Source organism: Callorhinus ursinus, unplaced genomic scaffold, assembly GCF_003265705.2.
Source record: "Callorhinus ursinus isolate GAN/ISIS: 27379988/994484 unplaced genomic scaffold, GSC_fseal_2.0 scaffold10, whole genome shotgun sequence".
Classification (NCBI taxonomy): domain Eukaryota; kingdom Metazoa; phylum Chordata; class Mammalia; order Carnivora; family Otariidae; genus Callorhinus; species Callorhinus ursinus.
In genome coordinates, this window is record NW_027397072.1 from 76,297,770 (window position 1) to 76,318,557 (window position 20,788).

The 20,788-nt window shown below is 41.7% G+C and overlaps 1 protein-coding gene across 13 annotated transcripts in view; it reads left to right on the forward strand.

Annotated features, from left to right (window-relative positions):
* Nucleotides 1-17,607: 17,607 nt before the first annotated feature.
* THADA (THADA armadillo repeat containing) overlaps nucleotides 17,608-20,788 on the forward strand; it is a 323,626-nt gene continuing 320,445 nt past the window's right edge. For 12 of the 13 annotated variants that reach the window (XR_012379840.1, XR_012379841.1, XM_073897791.1 and 9 more), the window contains exons 1-4: nucleotides 17,899-18,008; nucleotides 18,749-18,848; nucleotides 19,156-19,250; nucleotides 19,991-20,121. Coding sequence is in view for 11 of the 13 variants with exons in the window: in XM_073897791.1 (XP_073753892.1) it covers nucleotides 17,982-18,008; nucleotides 18,749-18,848; nucleotides 19,156-19,250; nucleotides 19,991-20,121 (353 nt within the window). In the remaining 2 variants the exon portion in view is untranslated. Of the gene's footprint in view, nucleotides 17,742-17,898; nucleotides 18,009-18,748; nucleotides 18,849-19,155; nucleotides 19,251-19,990; nucleotides 20,122-20,788 lie in introns of those variants that run through there. The other variant, XM_073897790.1, reaches the window with a different exon arrangement.

A 20,788-nucleotide genomic window follows, 5' to 3' on the forward strand; every position in this document is an offset into this window, starting at 1 on the left:
GATTCACAATTTGTATTTCCCTTTTTGTTGATGCAAAGTCTAAATAAACACCAGCAGTATTAATTCAAATACCTGGTAATCTTCAGAGACCTATTGCTTATTTCAGCATTTCACAGAGTAACCAAAACATAGTCACCTTGTCTGAAAATGTGACAGCAATAGCAAAATGTGTAAAAACTTCATTTGATTTTGTTTTAAGGTCTCCACTAAACATAATGGTTCCCATGCTATTCAGACTCTTTTTTTTTTCCAGACTCTCCTATTGCTAGAAAATGCTCATCACATTTCAGCTAGTCACCACCTAATTTTTGTACAAAATTGTATTGCCCTTTCCATATCATTGCAACATTAACATAGCCACTGTTCTTCCTTCCCATGAAAAAAGAAAACCCCGTGATGACTTACCCCCTACCATGGAACTCTCCTTGTCCCTTACAGACCTTGTAGAGACTTCCTTGTGTATCCCTGATATAATTTTGTAATTGTTTATACTTAACTAAAAATTGCCAAACAGGCGAGGCTATCACAGACTTGAATTTACCCTAGAAATTTAAGCTTCTCACAGAAATTAAATCAGTTCAGTGGCCATATTAGTTGCTCTTGCCCAAGCCTGTCAACAAACAAACCATAAAATATTTGAACTGATAGTAAGCATTGTTTGGGGGTGCCTGGGTGACTCAGTCATTAAGCGTCCGCCTTCGGCTCAGGTCATGATCCCCGGGGTCCTGGGATCGAGCCCCACATCGGGCTCCCTGCTCCGCGGGAAGCCTGCTTCTCCCTCTCCCACTCCCCCTGCTTGTGTTCCCTCCCTCGCTGTGTCTCTCTCTGTCAAATAAAGAAAATCTTTAAAAAAATAAAACAAAACAAAACAAAACAAAAAACATTGTTTGGGTTAGTCTATGATTTCAAAATGCCTTAGAAACAAAGAGATCTCCTGACCACTACAGGAACCCTTATAAAATGGACTGTGAAAGAAAGAACCTTGAGATGTTTTGGTAGAACCTAAAGAGATAGCCACAATAAAAGGGAGAATTTAACAAAAATCCTTCATGGCATTATTCACAATAGCTGAGAGAAATTAGCCATGGTATAGAGCCAGAATTAGTGGGGTGATTTTAAGAAGTATTATGAATGTTTCTGATGTATGTTCTATTTGTTAAATATTTATAGCTCATTCTTTTTTTTTTTTAAGATTTTATTTATTTATTTGAGAGAGAGCACGAGAGGGGAGAGGGTCAGAGGGAGGAGCAGACTCCCCGCCGAGCAGGGAGCCCGATGCGGGACTCGATCCCGGGACTCCAGGATCATGACCTGAGCCGAAGGCGGTCGCGTAACCAACTGAGCCACCCAGGCGCCCTTTATAGCTCATTCTTTCATTTCCTTTGGGACTTTGCTCAAATATAACCTCATGAGTGAGGTCTTCCCTGACTACCTTATATGAAATAAAAACCTTCTCCTTCACCATCCTGCTTTGTATTACTTTATAGCAGTTTGTCTATTGCTTGTTTTTTGCAGTAGAATGTAAGCTCTGAGAGGCTCTTTGTTCTATTTAGTCTCATTCTTTTCAGTGCCTAGAGATGTCTAGTACATAATGGGCACTGAAAAAGTGTTTATTAAATAAAATATACCTTCCTAACTCTATTGCACTTAGCATCTTTCATTTAGTCATTCAACAAATGGTACCTTTTCTCTTTTAGGCACTATACTGAGATCTGATGATGAACAGTGAGTAACCTCTGCCTTCAGGGAGGTTAAAGTCTAGTCAGAGGCAAATGAGAAGTAAGTTGGCCGTTAAAGCACAGTATAATAAAGGCTGTGATAAGTGGAAGTCCTGGACATTACGGGACCATATAGCAGACTCATGTGGCCCAGTCTCAAGGAAAGGAAGACCTCCTGGAGGAAGTACTGTTCTAACAAAGACATAAAAGACAAGGAGTTAAATTTGGGTGGGAAATTAAGAGAGTCAAAAGTGTTTCCTTCTTGGAAAAGTGTGAACAGCGAGAGAGTGTGTTGTCAGACTAAAGACTCACCCTCCCCAAAGGCACTGCTATGTCTCATGTGTTCAAGTCTTTGGGTGTGTTGTTCCCTCTGCTGGGAATGGCTGGAATGCCACCTATTTACCACACAGGCACTTCTACATCCTGAAAAACTTTGGCTGTGTGGCTTCTCTTGCCTCACATAAGCCAAAACAATCACTTTCTTCTTTGTCCCATCTCTATAATCAGTGAGTGTTTCCTCTGTTCCAGCCCTTGGCAATGTTTTTCTTCCGTGCTAGATGGAATTCCTTAGAGAACAGAAAACATGTCTCATATACTTTGTATCATTCAGCACTAGGCATCTAAAGGGCCTGGCAGAGAGTAAGGCACTCACCAAATATTTGTTGAATGAATGAATGAGTGAATAATTAGTTCTGCTTCTGAATGTCATTTCCTGATTCTATTACTTTGAGGAGTAATGACTGGAAAATCCCATGACCATCCTACAAAAAGAATGACAGCAGAGTGAAAACTAATATAAATATAGACATAGATCTATTGGTATATCTATTTTGCCTATCTATCTATCCATCCATCCATCTACCAATGTTCTAGCTCTTGCTTAATTAGTAAAAGAGGTGAAGAACCACAAATATGTCTTATTCCATAAACCTGTTAATATATGCCTTCCATCAGTTCCATGAAAACATCTGTGTTCTGTGAGATGGGGCTTATATTCAGGATATTTATGAGGGACCACTTTTTTAAAAAAAGGATTTTATTTATTTGAGAGAGAGGGAGAGAGTGGGGGGGGGCAGTGGGAGATGTAGACTCTTCGATGAGCAGGGAGCCCCACACAGGGCTCCATCCCAGGACCCTGAGATCATGACTTGAGCCGAAGGCAGACACTTAACTGACTGAGCCACCCAGGAGCCCCAGGGACCACCTTTCTGTTAGGTGAGGATGCAGAATTGGAGAGAGAACTGTGATGTAGACTCTCCAAAGCTTCAGGAAGTGCCACAGGGAGTCCTGGAGCACTAAGACCTCAATCGGAGTTGTCCCACAGGGACCTGAAATATACCAAGAATGCTATCAGTTTATCAATAGTTGGATGGAAGTGTGTGTTCTTGGACATGGCAAGAGTTTAGGGAAACCCTGATAGGAGTGACAGCTGGTCACTAAATTATGAGCAGCCTGGGCAGCAAGTCCTTCCCTGAAGACCTCTGTGTCCACTGCAGTATTATTCCGTAAACACAGTTTCAGTCACAATTTCAGATGAGGTAGTGTATATTCAAATTTCCCTAACAGGAATGTGTCTATTTAAAAAGGTATGGAAAGCAACAAAGATGTATGACGGAAATCAGTATATTGCAAATATACTACAAACACATTTTTCTCAGAGACATTATTGGAAAGTATTGCCATGTAACTTCCTTTCTTAAAGTTTGATGGGCAATACTTTTATCCTGGAATTTTGGTTTACTTTGTCCCAAAAGACATCTAACATTTTCCATGGTAGATTGCAGATCACTCTCTCCTTTGAGGTACTGTGAATTTCAAATTTTCCATCCCTTTTCCATGACATCAGGAGCCAAGTATCCAAACAAATTTCACTTAAACTGATTCATATGGTGGCTCTGTACTTTGAAGTTTAGTGTTAATCTTTCATATTATAAAATAATTCTTCAAACCTATTTTAAAGCAATGAAACCAACTGGTATCTTGAAACTTTTTCAATATAATAGATATTACTGAAGAATTTTAACATTTTAAGAATTACCTCTTAGTGGAAAAAAAAAACACTTTCCCTCTGACTATAAGAACTTTTTCTTTTGTACTCTGTTTTTCTACCTGTGTCATCCTAGACAATTCTGTTCTAGTGTTGCTTTTTCTTCCTGGCTGCATTTCTTACTGGTTCTAACCAGTACTTTACATTTTTTTCTTTCTTAGCTGTTTTCTTTCATGGCTTATATGGAGATTGCTATCAATGGGTTCTAGAGGTCATCAGTAACACAGTAAGGGTCAATTCTGCATTAAAAAGCATTAGACTCTTACAGACAACTGAAAAACTGTCTGCCAGATCCTTAAGCTTCAAGACTCTTGAGTCTCAGCTGTGTTCCCCTTATGCACTTACATCTTGAGCTGTCATTCAAGATTGTATTCTTTTTTTCTGTTTTTACTGCACCATAACAGAGTGCTGTTCAGGTCAGTTCAGCTCAGTTCATTAGATGCTATTGGAGCACTTATTTGTCCCAGAGGGTAGACAGTGACTAGAAGAATAAAGAAAACCCCTACAGGATCCTGCTATCTGATGGAGGTAGACATTCACACAAACAGATCGTTTCAGTAAAAAGTTAAATGCTAACAGAGGGGTATATTCAATGGGCAGTGGGAGGACAAAGAAAAGGCACTTAGCTCAATCTAGAGGCTTTAGTAAGGTTTTGGGGGATGATGACAGATGATTTGAGTCAGAGTCATTCGGTCCCATAGTACTAGAGCACCATGGGGGGGGAGGGGGCACAGAAGGGACTGGAAAGGTGACCTCTGGGGTAATGCCTGCCATGCCAAGGAGCATCTACTGTATTCTATAGGCCATGGGGACCCATGAAGAGTTAAGCAGTGAAGTGCCTTGTATTTTCGAAATGTCATTGTCACTGGCACATGCAGGATGGCTTGAAAGCAGTGGTTCTCAATGGGCCCTGGACTAGCAGCTTCAACATTATCTGGGCACTTGTTAGAAATGCACATCCTCAGGCCACACCCCAGACCTACTGAATCAGAAACCAGGACTGGGGCCCACCTGTGTCTTAACAAGCTCCCCAGGTGATTTTGATACTGGCCACAGTTTGAGAACCACTCCTCTAAATCAGCAGGGAACATTTGACAAAGTCTTAGATTAGGGTGCAGCAAGTAAGGAACTCTACAAAGTGCAAAATTTAAGAGGGTGCCAAAATCCTCAGTAATCAACGAGTGCCTTGGTAGTTCAGTCGGTTAAGTTTCTGACTCTTGGTTTCCACTCAGGTCCTGATCTCAGGGTCATAAGCTCAGGGCTGTGAGATGGAGCCTTACGTGGGGCTCTGCACTCCGTGGGGAATCTGCTTGAGATTCTCCATCTGCCTCTCCCCCCTCCTCAAATAAATAAATATTTTTTAAAAATCCTCAGTAATCAAGATAAATATTTTAATACAATATTCTTTTAAAATCAAAACTAATGCCAAAAATTCACGATGCTGTTTGTTCTAGGATGCTGTGTTATTGTGCAATGGGAACAGTTGTTTCTAATCAACTTGGGGTTCCTAGGACCCACATAGCTGTCACATTCCCCATCAGGCAGATTGGGTAACATGGGGTTCAGGGTGAGCTTCATGGGTATGAGAACTGTGCAGCCGAACAGGACCCCACACTTAGAAAGGCCCCACACTTGGTTTAACATTCTTCTGTCACTGTTATGAAATTCTTCATCAGTTTTGAAGAAGGAGCCCTGTATTTTCATTTTGTACTGGGCCCTGCAAAGTTTCTTCTCTAATGGTTTCTGGATGTCTTTTGTTCATTTGTTTGTTTTTTCCCCTTTAAATTTTACATTAGCATAGAGTGAATTCAGCCTTTCTGTTGTTGTTGCAAAACTTTCATGAACTTTTTATACTTGGTTCAAACTATGAGAGGACATTTTAATAAGTGTACATAGGGCACACATTTTTCCTTTGGCCCGGTAGTGGTCTGAAGACATTGTTGATTGCCACGACTAAGGGTTGCTACTGACATCTAGTGGGTAGAGGCCAGGGATGCGGCTCAACATCCTCTAATGCAGACGACAGTTCCACAACAAGGAATGATCCGATCTCAAATGTCACTAGTGCTGAGGTTAAGAAACTCTGCTCCACAGGGACAAGTAAGGAGGTTGTTAGCAGTGTCTTGAATTGGGCCAGTGACCGCAACTGTGCAACTATCTAGAACCTGATGATTAATCAGCTGGGAGGGAGAGGGGCTTGAGGGCAAGAACGACTCCCCCAGTTCTTGCTTCCCTAGGGCGCGAGCTGACAGAGTTCAGAAGGAGGAGCTAGTTTTAGGTAGAAGTGAGGCAAACAGAGAGAGGAGTTTGTGGCAGGACATCAAACAGGGCTGTTTGAAGGCCAGCACCTGAAGCTCTGAAGAGACGTTCTAGAATTGTCAGCGGTACCCATTTTGGTCCTCTATTTCACCCAAACCTCTGAGACAATTCCATCCCTCTTGCCTCAGAGAATGACTACCACAACCAAACCAGGGGACAAGGAAGGCAATTTTTGGGTTTGTAAGTCTCATGTGATTTCTCTGAAACTCATGGTGGAGAAAGAGTTCTGTGCATTTCAAATACTGAAGCCCTAACAAGCTCAAGGTATAGAGGGCATTGTCATGCTATATATAGCAGCTTGGGGTAGCAGCTTGGGATAACAGGCAAGTCCAAGTACTTTTTGTCTGAGATGAGATAAAGATGCCACAAGTGGGGAAGAGGAAGGACAAGGGGGATGTGGAGGAGGAGGAGACGGCCAGGACAACAGTATTGGTGGGGGGGATACCCAATGGACAGGACCAGAATCAGCCTCCGTACTGCCCTGTCCACCTAAGCAGGCACCAAGGAGCTGCCTTTCCTGATTGTACCAAGATGCTGGGTCTGGGGAGAACCACCCCAAATCAGCAGCAAGCACACCCCTCAGGAATGACATCCGCCTATGGGCAGCCTTCTTACCAACAGCTCAGAACACTTGCAGGTCCCAGCATAGAGGGAAAACCCCATCACCTGTTCTTGGGTAGAGCTGGAGGGAATCCACAGTCTATTACAGAAGAATGCCAACGTGATCTCCCACTGCTCCAGTTGCATTTCACAGGCAAGTTTCTCTCGAGCTGTTTTTGGACAAACTTTTTCCATCATCTTCAATTTTTACATCATCAGAGTGAATTCACTTTTCATCCTAAATATTTTCAACTGTCTTTATTGCCATCAATAAAAAGCAAAGATTTTTCTTTGTTGTTTACTTAAGCTTATGGGATACATTTTCTAGCTACAAGATAATTTTCTAGTTCCTGTTTTTTAAAACATTCGTTGGGGCACCTGGGTGGCTCAGTTGGTTAAGCAGCTGCCTTTGGCTCCGGTCATGATCCCAGGGTCCTGGGATCAAGCCCCAAGTCAGGCTCCCTGCTCAGTGGGGAATCTGCTCCTCCCTCTGCCTCTGTCCCTCTTCCCCACTCATGTTCATTCTCTCTCGTGCGCAAATAAACAAAATCTTTCAAAAAATATTTATCTGTTTATTTATTAACTCTGCACCCCTGGGTGCCTTTGAAGGCAGAGATGTTGTTTTGTTCAATATTACATCTCTAGACCATGGCACAGTGCCCAGGATGTAGTAGGGGTCTGTAGTGGATGGGGTGGTGTGTTTCCTGGATCCCCCTTTTAGGACCATGGCCCTCATTCCCCTAGATGTGGTTAATGTTAGCTGATTCAACTCTCTGATCAAATAACTGGTTGATGCAGAAGGACAGAGTCTCCATCCCTTGCCAAACCAACTCCAGAGCTCCCGGTAGGATTGGCTAAGTCCTCTGTGGCAAATTCAACCCCATTCAACCCTTCCTGACCAGTTCTGTTTCCATCAAGCCTTCTCAGGGGTTGTTCTCAAGAGTACTCCCCAGAAACACTCTCTTCCCCAAACCTCTGCCTAGAATCTATTTCCTGGGAAACAGACTTAAGACAATGTTTAATAAATATTTGTTGAATACACGGATATGAATGGGCTTTTCCACTGTAAACTGTGAGGTTCCTTATCCTGAGTGGAGATTATTGTGGAAGACCTCTGACCCTTATTTGTATATTTAACATTTTACTTTGTCATCTCAGGCCCTAGAAGTCAGAGTCTGCACTCAAATCATTCACCCAGCCTCAGGGGCATGCTTGGCTTCTTTGTGATGATAATATCAATACCCACTTGCTTTAGTTATATTGTCATATGACCAGCAGATGGCAGAAGTGACACTTGGAAAGGCACTCTTTCTGGACCTAGGTCACATACTCCAGGATTTAAGGTTAAACCCAAATTACCCATTTAATACCACCAATTCGCAAGCCTTCGTAATTATGGCATTGTTTCATTTTGTAGGAAAGGGTCACGGACACAATTGGCCTCATTTGCATATAAAAAGGAGCATTCGGAATATAACGGAAAGAGCCCTGAACTAAGTAAGCATCAGAACCACTGCACACTGGCCATTTGCTCCATTTGAACTGTTTCTTCATCAGTACAATGAGAACGGAGGTTCACAGGTCTGTTGTGGGAAATACATGAAAGATACTGGGGCTGATCGAAGGGACTGCAAGTATTCCTCCCTAGCCCAGGAGAGCAGCTCTGGGTGTGCGGCCCCGGGATGGAGGTGTAGCTGGAGGGACTGTACCTGGCTCCCAGAGTGAGGGGCTGGAGTTAGTGATGCCCTTGAAGGAGGCCCTGGCTCCTGATACACGCACTCCAGTCCGAGGCAGGCTCCTGCGCGTGGCAGAGCAGCTACTCCTCGGCTTGTGCGCCCCTCTGACGTTTCTTCCCTTCCTACACGCTGGGATTCTGACAGTCTGAGACTGGTGTTACTTCTTCCAAGAATCCCCAACTTCTGCCCTTGCTGATGTGTGTGCCGTGAGACCAAGAAAGGAGGGCGGAGTTTGGCCGAACTGTTCACAGTTTCTGGGACGGTCGCCTCACTGCCTGGATTCACCCATTCCCGCACCAGTGGCCGGCTTGGGGAAGAGGCCAGGGCCAGCCAAGCCGGGGCACTTTGTGCCAGGCTTAGAATCACGTGCCACCGAAAGGCGGGGATCAAAGAGGCAGACGTGGCCCGAGATGCCACCAGACTCCTGGAGACTGCCACTCAGGGGCCGGAGAAGTACCACCTAGAGGAGGGCACTGCCCCGAGGGAAGGAGCTTCGACAGTCATGCGACCACGAACCCACCCACTTCCGCTGCTTCCACCTGGGCCACGTGGTCCTTCTCCAGTTCAAATCTGGTTCAAAGAGTGGACTGCGCCAGGGATCCAGTGATCCCCTTCCAAAACAAGGACTGCCGCCTAAATTCTGAAGACTTAGCCGTGCCAAAGGAACACCTCCATCTTTGAAACTTTATTGTGATGTTTGTACCAAGTGTTCTCTGTACCAGTTTGCTGTGGTTATAAAACAACGAGCAGAATAGCCTGCATTTGTATTTCTTTTCTCTTTTACTCTTCTCCGTCCCATGTTTCTTCTCTCCTCAAAATCTAACCCTTAAATTAAAAAAAAAAAATCTTTGGGAGAGAAAAACCCAAAACTCAAAAACCCCAGCTGCATGGGTTTAGTTTCAGCAGCCCTGAGGCTGCCTGAGCTAAGGGGTTGGGGACAGTCAGCCAGGTGAATACCCCAGCACCCGGCTGGCTTGGACACTGCGGCCAATGGCGGTGTGCAGCCTGGCATCTACTCTCTCATTTTTCAGTTAGGGAATGTATTAATTTCTTACTGCAGCTGTAACAAACTGGTGGGTCAGCTCCAGTCCTCCAGGCTGAGAGAACATGTCCAGAGCTTCTCATTACAGACACAGAAAATGAGAATATGGAATAGCACACAGATGGATGGATAGATGGTATGTGTAGGGGTCCCTAGCCATTCTCTGGCTGATCTGAAGGCTGAGGGATCATGATCTTAGCGTATCATTGACCATTTGTAACACGACCAGTCTGCTAAGCATACCATTTGGAAAGTTCGGATCTAGTTCATTTCTTCTGTGGCTGGGTCACACTCAGATTTGAGATAGACCGATACCTGGCTGTTAGGAGTGAGTTCTGGGTTCTCTTGCCTGTCTACTGAGAAGCACAGTCTTTACTTCCATTGGGCTACTGCTTTATGCGCCTAGATTCCTGCCCTGAAGCCCTGCCTGCCATTCACTTGGCACACTCCTCACCCCAGTGGCCAGGTTCTCTTCCCTATCCACCCAGGTGCTGGCTGAGAGCCTGCTGTGAATGGAAAGCCCAGCATGAGGTTGCTCATGCCCACTTGGTAGTACGGCCACTGGAATTCTTCTGTCCCTAACATCATCTATATGCATTAAACCCAAATCACCAATATTGGATTAGCCAGCTACCCGCATGGGTGTCTTGCTCATACCTCAGGGAAAAAGAAAGGTTTAGGGCAGCTCCTAGATTGCAACAGTGTAGATGTTCGAAAAATAATATTCCAGGGGCGCCTGGGTGGCTCAGGTCATGATCCCAGAGTCCTGGGATCAAGCCCCACATCTGGTGTCTGGCTCCTGGCTCCGCGGGGAGCCTGCTTCTCCCTCACCCTCTGCCTCTCCCCTGCTCATGCTCTCTCTCTCTGTATCTGTCTCAAATGAATAAATAAAATCTTTAAAAAAAAAAAGAAAAATAATATTCCATTCACTTGTAGGCAAGATTGGAAGGAGCAGGACTGAGGTGAACTTTATGGGTTACCTTCACTGAGTTAAGGAATTAGTGGTATCAAGCCAGGATCGGAACACACCTTTATGTTTCTTATATAAAGCTTTGTGAATTACAAACAACAACAACAACAACAACAAAACAGCACAGCACAGAACTTACATATCCAAATGAGAAAAGATCCCATCAGAGAAATCACCTTGGGAGGCCATACACTTGGAGGCCCAAGAAACACCTGTTTCTTCAAAGATTAGTATAGCCCATAATATTTTTGGAAATCTTTTGGGATGTTCTTTTTCGAACATTCTTTTCAGGATCTCCAATAGTATAGAAATCTTTATCCCTTGGAATTGGATTTGACTTTTGGGAACCATCAAAAGTAAGACATCCCAGGTATGATCAAGGAGAGTGCTCAGTTGATCAAATGGCCAAAAGCAAAGTTAGGCCATAAACAGCAAGCCTGATTTTCTTGTGCAGTCAAAATAACACAAAAGGAATGATAGGAGTTTCAGAAATTTTAAGTAATTGCAGCAAGACTGAAATAAAAGTGAAAGGTCTCACCAACTTAGACATACAAGTTTTGGGATGTTCTAACCAGTCTGTGGAACAATAGAGAAAATATTTTTTTTATCTTTTTGTACAGTTAGTGCTTTCTAAGCAAATTTTACTGGGGACTTAGACTAAAATCAAGCCTTGGAAGGTCAATTTATGACTGATTAGTGAGAGAACTCTGTGACACGTGCAGAAGAGATTTACCATACACACATAAGATTTACACATACCTTTACTCTGTAACACTTACAGGAGGTAAATCACAGAGATTTAGCTACTGGATGTGTTTGTGTTTATATTTCTAAGGCAGGAATGAGAGTTGTATTGTAGAGGCATCTCTGGGTAGTAAAGCTGGAGACACCAGGTTTATCTTTCCCCTGGAAAAATTTATTTATATTCCAAAGGGTTAAGAGTAAGAGCCCAGGATCCCACCTACTGTGTCTCCAAGGAAACTCTCCAAAAAGAGGGGAGAGGTGCAGCTGCCTCTCCCTTCTATATGTGACCAGCTTCATTTGGGGGGGGTTCCTCACCTATAATATGCATTACGTGACCAGCTTCATTTGGGGGGGGGTTCCTCACCTATAATATGCATTACTTCATATGGTGAGTTTTATTCAACCAGTTCTCAGGTCGTCCCAGGGATAAGAATTTGGGCACTGGGGAACCATGTGGTTGTTGTTTGTTGGAAGAAAATAATAGTTATCTTCTCTGCTGCAGAAACCTAAGTTGGGGTAATATTAATAAACATGGGTATCAAAAACCCAACACAATCTTACCTTTTCCAATAAATTAGAACTATATTTTACAAACTCTTTTCTCCCCTTGCAGTACCCAGTAGAGTGGAGACCTACTCTCTAAAAGTTTATATCAAACTTTCCATCTCTTCCTGTCCCAGGTTTGTTCAGATGCCCCAAAGAAATGATGGTAGGCATCTACTAGCCCCTTTCATGGGGAGGGCTGAGAATTGGGATTGTTATAACGACCAGGTGACGCAAAACTTCCTCATTTGTCTTTCTAGATAAAGTCCATACATGGGCTCCCAAATGATGTCTGGTTTTAGGTGGCAGAATAATGTGGGGGAAATGAGATTGCTTTTTAAAACAAGAATGAAAAACATTTATTTTATTTTCAAAAGCATTTTAATCAAGGACGGTGCTATGTATTTAAGATTTTTATGTTTTTCCATCTGTGCCCTACACAACTGTTGCCTTTTTTTAAAATGACAGTTACAGGATGCCTGGGTGGCTTAGTCAGTTGACTCTTGATTTCAGCTCAGGTCATGATCTCAGGGTTGTGAGATGCAGCCCCATATCAGGGTCCACACTCAGTGCAGAGTCCGCTTGTCCCTCTCCCTCCCCTCTGCTCCACCCCCTCTGCCCACTTCTTGGCACACATGCGCGCGCTCTCTCTCTCTCTCTCAAATAAAATAAAATAAAATAAAATGACAGTAACATAATTCAGATAGTAAAAAATGTTAACTTTTTGGTGATTACAAAAACAGGCCTTAAAAGAAAAGTTTATTAACCCAGTGCTACATTAAAGACAGTTTAAGAAAAAATGTTCACTCAATCTAACCAGCCTGATAAACTACTTTTCTAAACACATTCTCTTCCAACCCTTATTCATAGTATCTGTATTTTTATGAAGTTGTAAACATACTGTATACATAATTCTCTGTTCCAATATTTTCAGGTCATATTATTTTATAACTATTTTTCCTTATTACTTAATTTTTGAATTACTTAAATTTTCTTTTAAAGATTTGATTTTCTGATGTAAAAAGTATAAGCAGCAATAATGCTGAATTTTAAAAACACAACGTTGAAAACAATCCCATTTACAACTGTACCAAAAATAATAAAATACCTAGGAATAAACTTAACCAAAGAAAGACCTGTACTCTGAACACTATAAAACACTGATGAAAGAAACTGAAGAGGACACGAATAAATAGATATTCCATGCTCATGGATTGGATGAACCAATATTATTAAGATGTCCATACTAACCCGAAGCAATCTACAGATTTAATGCAATCCCTATCAAAATACCAACATTTTTCATAGAGTTAGAATAATAATGAACGAAACACACATACATACAATATTGAGCAATTTTCATAATCTTCTATTTGAATGTTGTATTTAATAGCATATTAACAAGTTATTCCAACATATTTTTGGGTAGGAAGTTAAGAAGTTAAACTTTTTTATAAATGTTTTTTGTGCTTTTCTCTATGAATGCTATATTCCACATGAAAAAACATGCTATTATTCAAACAATGCAGAAATAGCATGGAAAATGGGGGCCTCCTGTTAATTCCACTCCCCCCAAAAAACCACTGACTACAATTTGCTGAATATTCATCCTGGCTAAACTCCTTACTCAGAGGAGGAAATAATTCCGTAGTTTGCTGCCACATAGTGGTAAAATAAGCAGCACTGCCCATTAACACTGTGAAGAACTTGATAGCCATTACCCTAACCCAACAAATATTTGCTGAGCTACTTATGCTCAGTGCTGCGCTAGGCACTAGGCATCTGAAGATGGTCCCCGTCTTGGAAGGACTTGGAGGAAGGCTGACAAGCATACAAATAACTGACTAAATGACAATGTTATAACCGAGACAAAAATTTAAGTATGGCAGAACAGGGATTTCTCGCCAGGTTTCACCGAGGAGGTGACATTTGAGATGGGTTCTTCAAGTGTGCTGAAATGTCCACAGGTGGGAATAAGAAAGACCATCCCAGCAGAGAGCACAGCACAGCACATGAAAGGACAGTGCTTTCAGGGACTACTGAGAAGGTCACTCAACTTGGAGCCTGGTGTATGGAGAAGGAAGAGAGGAGTGTCACACAGAAGACAAGCCACTGTGTGCTCTTAAGTAGGGAAGGGATCAGAATGGCTTAAAAAGACAAAGTCTGAAGAACATCTAAAATGTTCCTTCCTCACAATAAATCTAGTTTTATGTTTAAATTCCATGGCATCTTCTATGAAAATGTATGCCATTAAAGGCAAATAACTTTATAAGAAAACATGAGCATTAATGTTTCCTTTAAGGTATACTGTGGAAATCATATTCACACCACTCTTAAATAAATCATTCTGTAGTTGTGATTCCTTTGCTAGTACATTTTAAGCCTCGAGGAACACCCAGCAGATGTGCTATAGTACTGGGGTAGCTAGCCTCCAAAATGGCACTCCCCAATAATATTGACCTCCTGATAGTCACACTTCTGTGTCATCCCTTCTCACAATGAATAAAGCTAACCTTTGTGACTAATAGAATGTTGTTGAAATGGTGTGTAACTTCTGTGGCTGGGCCATCAAAGTCATCAAAGCTTCTATTTGGGGCTCCTGGGTGGCTCAGTCATTAGGCGTCTGTCTTCGGCTCAGATCATGATCGTAGGGTCCTGGGATCGAGCCCTGCATCGGGCTCCCTGCTTGGCGGGAAGCCTGCTTCTCCCTCTCCCACTCCCCCTGCTTGTGTTTCCTTTCTCACTGTGTCTCTGTCAAATAAACAAAATCTTAAAAAAAAAAAAAGCTTCTACTTGGCTGTCTCATGTGCTCATTCTGGGGAAGGACTACCACCATGCTGTGAGGAATGTTTAAGTAGCCTGGGGAGAAGCCCACATGGAAGGAATTGAGGCCTCTGGTCAACAACCAGAGCCTCTGGGTTAAGCCATCTTGGAAGTGGTTCCTCCCACCTCAGCCAGATATTCCAATGACTGCAGGCTCATGAGAGACTCCTGGCCAAAAGCACTCAGCCACATACAAGGCTGCTAAATTTCCGACCCATAGAAACTGTGAGAGAGTAAAAATGTAGTGTTTTAATACATTAAGTTTTGGGGTTAATTTATTATGCAGCAAGATAAATAACAAGAACTTTGCTTTCTTTTCACTGACTGGGGGGGCCAACATATTTAACAAATAAATTTATTAACAAGTAACAAAATTTCATCTTATATTTAAAAAATGACACAATGTTCATATTCATAGCTCTAGTATATGCTTTTGGACTTCATTTATTTTTTAAGATTTTATTTATTTATTTGACAGAGAGAGCACAAGCAGGCAAAACAGCAGGTAGAGGGAGAGGGAGAAGTAGACAGAAGTAGACTCTCTGCCGAGCAGGGAGCCCGATGCGGGGCTCGATCCCAGGACCCTGAGACCATGACCTGAGCCAAAGGCAGTCGCTTAACCGACTGATCCACCCAGGCGCCCTTGGACTTCATTTTATTTATTTATTTATTTTTTTTTTAAAAGATTTTATTTATTTATTTGAGAGAGAGAGAATGAGAGATAGCACGAGAGGGAAGAGGGTCAGAGGGAGAAGCAGACTCCCTGCTGAGCAGGGAGCCCCATGTGGGACTTGATCCTGGGACTCCAGGATCATGACCTGAGCCAAAGGCAGTTGCTTAACCAACTGAGCCACCCAGGCGCCCTGGACTTCATTTTAGACATGAAACTATGAAATAAGGCTTTTTTATGAGGGATTCTTTAATTATGTAAATCATCATGTATTGCTGGCAGATTACCACATCCTGTATTTTTTTTAGGAGGTTATGGGACTATAAAACTGACAGACTATATCATGCTTTTCGGTTATGCAAAACAATACTTACAGGAGAAACTTACCCTGGATCAGTACGAAGTTTGGCTTGTATAGAGACTTTTATGAACAAGTATTAAATGAGTAGGCAATTAAAGTCCTTTTTTGTGATTTTCAGAGATCAAATTTTAATTATTCAAATGTCCTTCCAAATGTCAAAGATTCTAAAATCATTATGTATGAAAATGTGTCATTAAATAAGTATTAAAAAATCCATTCCCTAACTGAGGGGAAAATGCTGCTTCAACAGGTACATATTTCCAAAGCTAAACTATACTGAACAAAACATGGATATATTATTTTTCATGATTTTATGTAGTCCACTTTTACAGTAAGATGTCATTTAAGTGTTTTTACACTTTTATATACTAAGGATTACAGATTCTTTAAAAATTCCCTTGAATGCATTTTTACAAATAAAATAAATAGCTACTTAAAAAAAAGTTCATGGCCCAAATTTATGGTGTGTTCTAGAAAACCTCAAGCAGAGAATTTAAAGTGGTTTCAAGCTGGTAGGGCCAGGTGGTTACAAAAACAAAAAGATATCTTCTCTAAACATGTTACTATTCGAATCTTTAAAACCCAAACCTTCATTGCCTCTACTTCCCAAAGAGTTACTGCTCCATTTATTTGACCCTGTATAATGGAAGTACTAGATCTGTTTCTACTTGATCTTGCCATTTCCTCTCCCAGTCTGTTTTAAACCCATTCAAATCCACTCCAAATTTTTTAAATTTTTTTAAGATTTTATTTATTTATTTGACAGAGAGAGAATGAGAGATAGAGAGCACGAGAGGGAAGAGGGTCAGAGGGAGAAGCGGACTCCCTGCTGAGCAGGGAGCCCGATGCGGGACTCGATCCCAGGACTCCAGGATCATGACCTGAGCCGAAGGCAGTCGCTTAACCAACTGAGCCACCCAGGCGCCCCTCCACTCCAAATTTTTGCCCCATCACTGTAAATGGCAATTTTATCTCCCTTCCTTGCTTAAGCCAGAAATCTTGGGATCATCTTTGACTCCTCTTTCTTCATACCCCGTATCTTTTCCTTCAGAAAAACCTGTTAGCTTACTTCCAGATCATAATCCAGAACCTGTCCATTCCTCACACTTTCTTTCCATTGCTACCACCCTGGGCTGAGCCACTAGCATCTTGCTAGCCTAGTTTACAAGAATAGCTTCCTCACTCACTGGTCTTCCAGCTCCTACTACAAAGTATCTCCAGTGATTCTTTTGAAATGTAAATAACCCTATTACTCTTCTGCTCAAAATGACTCCCCATGTCAGAATAAAAGTCCTTATAATGAGCAATCGGGCTTTACATCATCTAACTCCCCTTGTCCCATTCCCTACATCCTACCCTCTTAACTCACTTGGCTCCAGCCACTATGTCCGGATCTTACCACCCTCCCCACCACCCCACCCCACGTCTCAGCTCTTAGCGTAGTGTTCGGCACCTAGGTATTTTATTTTTCTAAAGGAATGAATCATCTGACGATTTTTATTTTCTGCGCAAAATACATATCCCAAATGGGGGATAACTTTCAAGGCCACCGGCTGGCAACGCTCGGACAGTTAGCGCTCATGAACTATTTGCTGAACGAACAAACGCACTCGGGCATACGTTCGTTCATTTCGGCGTTTATTTTAGTTAAAACTCCTAGCGTGGCTTCGGCTTAATGCCCCCAATGACCCCATCTCGCAGGCTCTACGGTCGCTGGTTCCCGCAGCCCGGAGGCAATTTTCTCCCCTTCTCTGCGCTGGGTAAGCTGCGTGGGAGAAGGGTGGAATGTTCGGATTGAGGCAAAGGTGCTTCCCAGGTACTCCAGGTCTAGACTTCCCTAAGGGGAATGAAGCGGCTAAGCTCGCACGCGGCTGGGTTCACCCGTGCGCTGTAAGCTGAGCACCCCACACACTTTTTAAGTCTACCCAAATTCACTCGCTAACACCCGCTCCCGGTGACATCACCGCCGCTCCGAACTCCTTATTGGAAGAGCTCAGTCGCTCAATTCTCGCGATGACTCCTGTTCCAGGTCCCCTTGTCTCCCTCCCATCGTCCCGACCCGGTAGTCAACAGACCACGTTGCGAGCCTTGGAGACATCGTAGAACTAGACCAGCTCCGGTACTCGTCTAGACGGCTGCGACTCTTCGTAGACGCTCACGGGCACAAGGTTTGGCTCCCACGCGTCCTGTCTGCTAGACCCGCGCTACCGCGCGACTCTCTTCGGCTCCGCTACTTTGCTAGGGCAGCTGGGCGATTCGCACCAATTCTCGTCCTTTGCTATCGCGAGAATTTGGCGGTTGCTACCGATTTCCGGTCGCTTAGGTCTCCACGGAGACAGCACTTTCGCCACTTTTTTCGGTCACCTGTGGCTCGCCGGACTCCATGTGGTTCGGAAATTTCCCAGAGAATGTTTGTGGGAGTCAGCCAGAAAGGTGTAGGTGGGAGTGAAGCAGCGGTCAAAAGGGAAACAGCCAGTGGGATTTAGGAGTACAACTTGCTGAGCATCTTCTGGCCACTTCTGGATCGTTGTTGTAGGGTGGGGACGAGATATTCCCCTATTGGGGAGGCCCAGTTCATTAAGACAAATGTTTAGGCATCCGTTGAGCACGCATAAACACCGGACCATTTTTTATGTAGTCTTGAGGGTTCCACGATCAAATCCTGCTGTAAACTTACTCACCGTTCACCAGAGAATAGTCTCCCTAGTTATCCGGCTCTATCCCTTCCTAAGGTTGTGTATTGGTCACTCTCCTAGGAAGTGATCCCCAATTATTACCCTAGATCTAAGCATGTCACTTTTCAAATTCTTCCCTTTTCTTGCCATTATACCTGTGTCCATTTTTATTACCATTTTCTGTTAAGTGGTTTTTCATATTCCATCGCTGTATCGATTTCTTACTTTGCAGATAGGCCATAGGTTCTTAGTGTCAGGACCAGCTTGTCACTTAGATATGGAATATACATACCAGGTAGTAAACTTTTCTGTTGTTAAAGGCATACACTTCTGACAGTGTTTGTTAATTTATTCATTTGTTTATTCATCCACGTGTTAAACATCCTACAATGCGTAGAATGACACCGCAATAGCAAAAAATTATCTGGTCCCAAATGCCAGGAGTGCTGAGGTTCAGAAATCCTGAATTCGACAATGCTTTAAACTCTTCTTTTTTGCAGTGGCTGCTATTAATTCTATTTAAAATGGGTGTAAAGAAGAAGAAAGAAATGCAAGTAACTGCGCTGACCATTTGCCATCAAGACCTTGAAACTTTGAGATGTAAGTGATTTCTGACATAATTTGTTTGCTTCTTTTCAGGGTTGCAGAGTATTTGTATCTCTGAAACTCACTATCACATGATGTTCAAACTCTTACTATTTAATTTTTCCATGTTCTTTATATTCAGTTTTGCATGTAAAATGGTTTCCTAAAAATTCTGTCTTCAGACTAAGTTCTGCCTGCTTTTTTTTTTTTTTTGGTTTATAAATACTTAGATTTTTCATAATGCATAACAAAGGCAAAGGCAAACTCATATCCATACATTTTGTTAAATCCTTAAAGAAATCTGTGTGTGTGTGTTATCTAGCTTTGGCTGATGTGGAAGGAAAGAATCTAGCTTCTTTGCTGTTACATTGTGTACGGCTCACGGATGGAGTGTCACAAATCCATTATGTTAAACAGGTAAGACTACATTGATATTAGGGTGCCTGGGTGGCTCAGTTGGTTAAGACTACATTGATATTCATGGATACGTCTTGAAGATTGGATGTTTAAAATTAACTGACAGTTTTTGGCTCCCAATTATTTAATATCAATGTATCATTAAGGAATAGGGTTTTTTTTTTTCCTTTTCTGTTCGTTATATAATCTCATTTTATTCAGAGTATTGGTAGAAGCCATATTCAGGCCTCCGCCACCATTGGAGCTCTAAAGAGATAGGACAGTGAGCCAACTGTGCATACCTTTTTTGTGGACATAAATTTTAAGAAATTATTTCTATTAATTTGAATCCTTACAACTTTTTAGCAGATACATTTAAAAGTTAATTTAAAATGTAAAGATTGTCCTTACTAGTATTTCAGTATTAGGATTTACCATTTGAACTTGCATAATTTTTTTAGAAAGCAATTAAATATATTATTGATTTTTCAGTAGTGCTACAGAATTCCTATACCTTAAGCCATTAACAAGTCTAATTCTTAATAGAGGTGGGTCTGGAGGGTAAACTGAGATTTGGGGATATGATTTAAAAAGATTAAAAAATACTAAAATAGGTGTTTAAATTGGTATCTATAACAATGCAGTGTAGAAAATATTACACGTTATAATTGAGACTTTAAAGAGTATTTGAAACTGTGTTACTTTGCTGTATATACTTGATATTAGAAAAAATTACAATGACTGAATTTTTTGGATTGTAGATTGTGCCTTTATTGGAGAAGGCAGATAAAAATGGCGCATGTGATCCCACTATTCGAAGTTGTTTGGATATTTTAGCAGGCATTTATCTTTCTTTGAGTGTAAAGAATCCCTTGAAGAAGGTCTTGGCAAGGTAAGGGAAAAAAGGAAAGGAAGTTAAGTATTATAAATGTTCAATTTGACCAAAAGTAACCAGTATTTAAAGTTCTCCTGGTTTGGTAAAACTGAACTGAAATGCGTCACTAACAATTTCATTTATATGGTCTCTGCTTTGTTTACTTATGTCAACTTTTTAAAAATGTTGAATGACTTTTTAGGTCACAGGCCTTAATAAAACCGGCTATAGGTTGTAGTTTGCTGACTCCTGGTCTAGTCCATTTACATTAATGCAGTTATTGGTTAAGTTTAATCTGTCATCTTGCTGTTTCTTTTTCCTCTGTTTTCTCCATTTGCTCTTAGTTTAAACCTATTTTTAATTACACAGGTAATACCAGAATATATGCTTGATGTAAAGACTTCAAGCAATATAGAAGTGAACAAAATAAGTGAGCCTTCTGTTTCACTCTTTCTGGCTTATCTTACTTTTTTTAGTAAAGGTCATCACTTAACATTTTTGTATCTATGTTTTTAGACCTTTCCTTTGGGTTTAGTGTGTGTATCATATTGTATTTTAGTTTTGATTTTTTTACATAAATGGGACTATACTTATTGCTCTGTAGCTTGTTTTTTCACTAAAGAATGTCTTAGAGATACTTTCATGTCAGCATAGTCCTTAATCTTTTTTTTTAATTGTGTGAAAA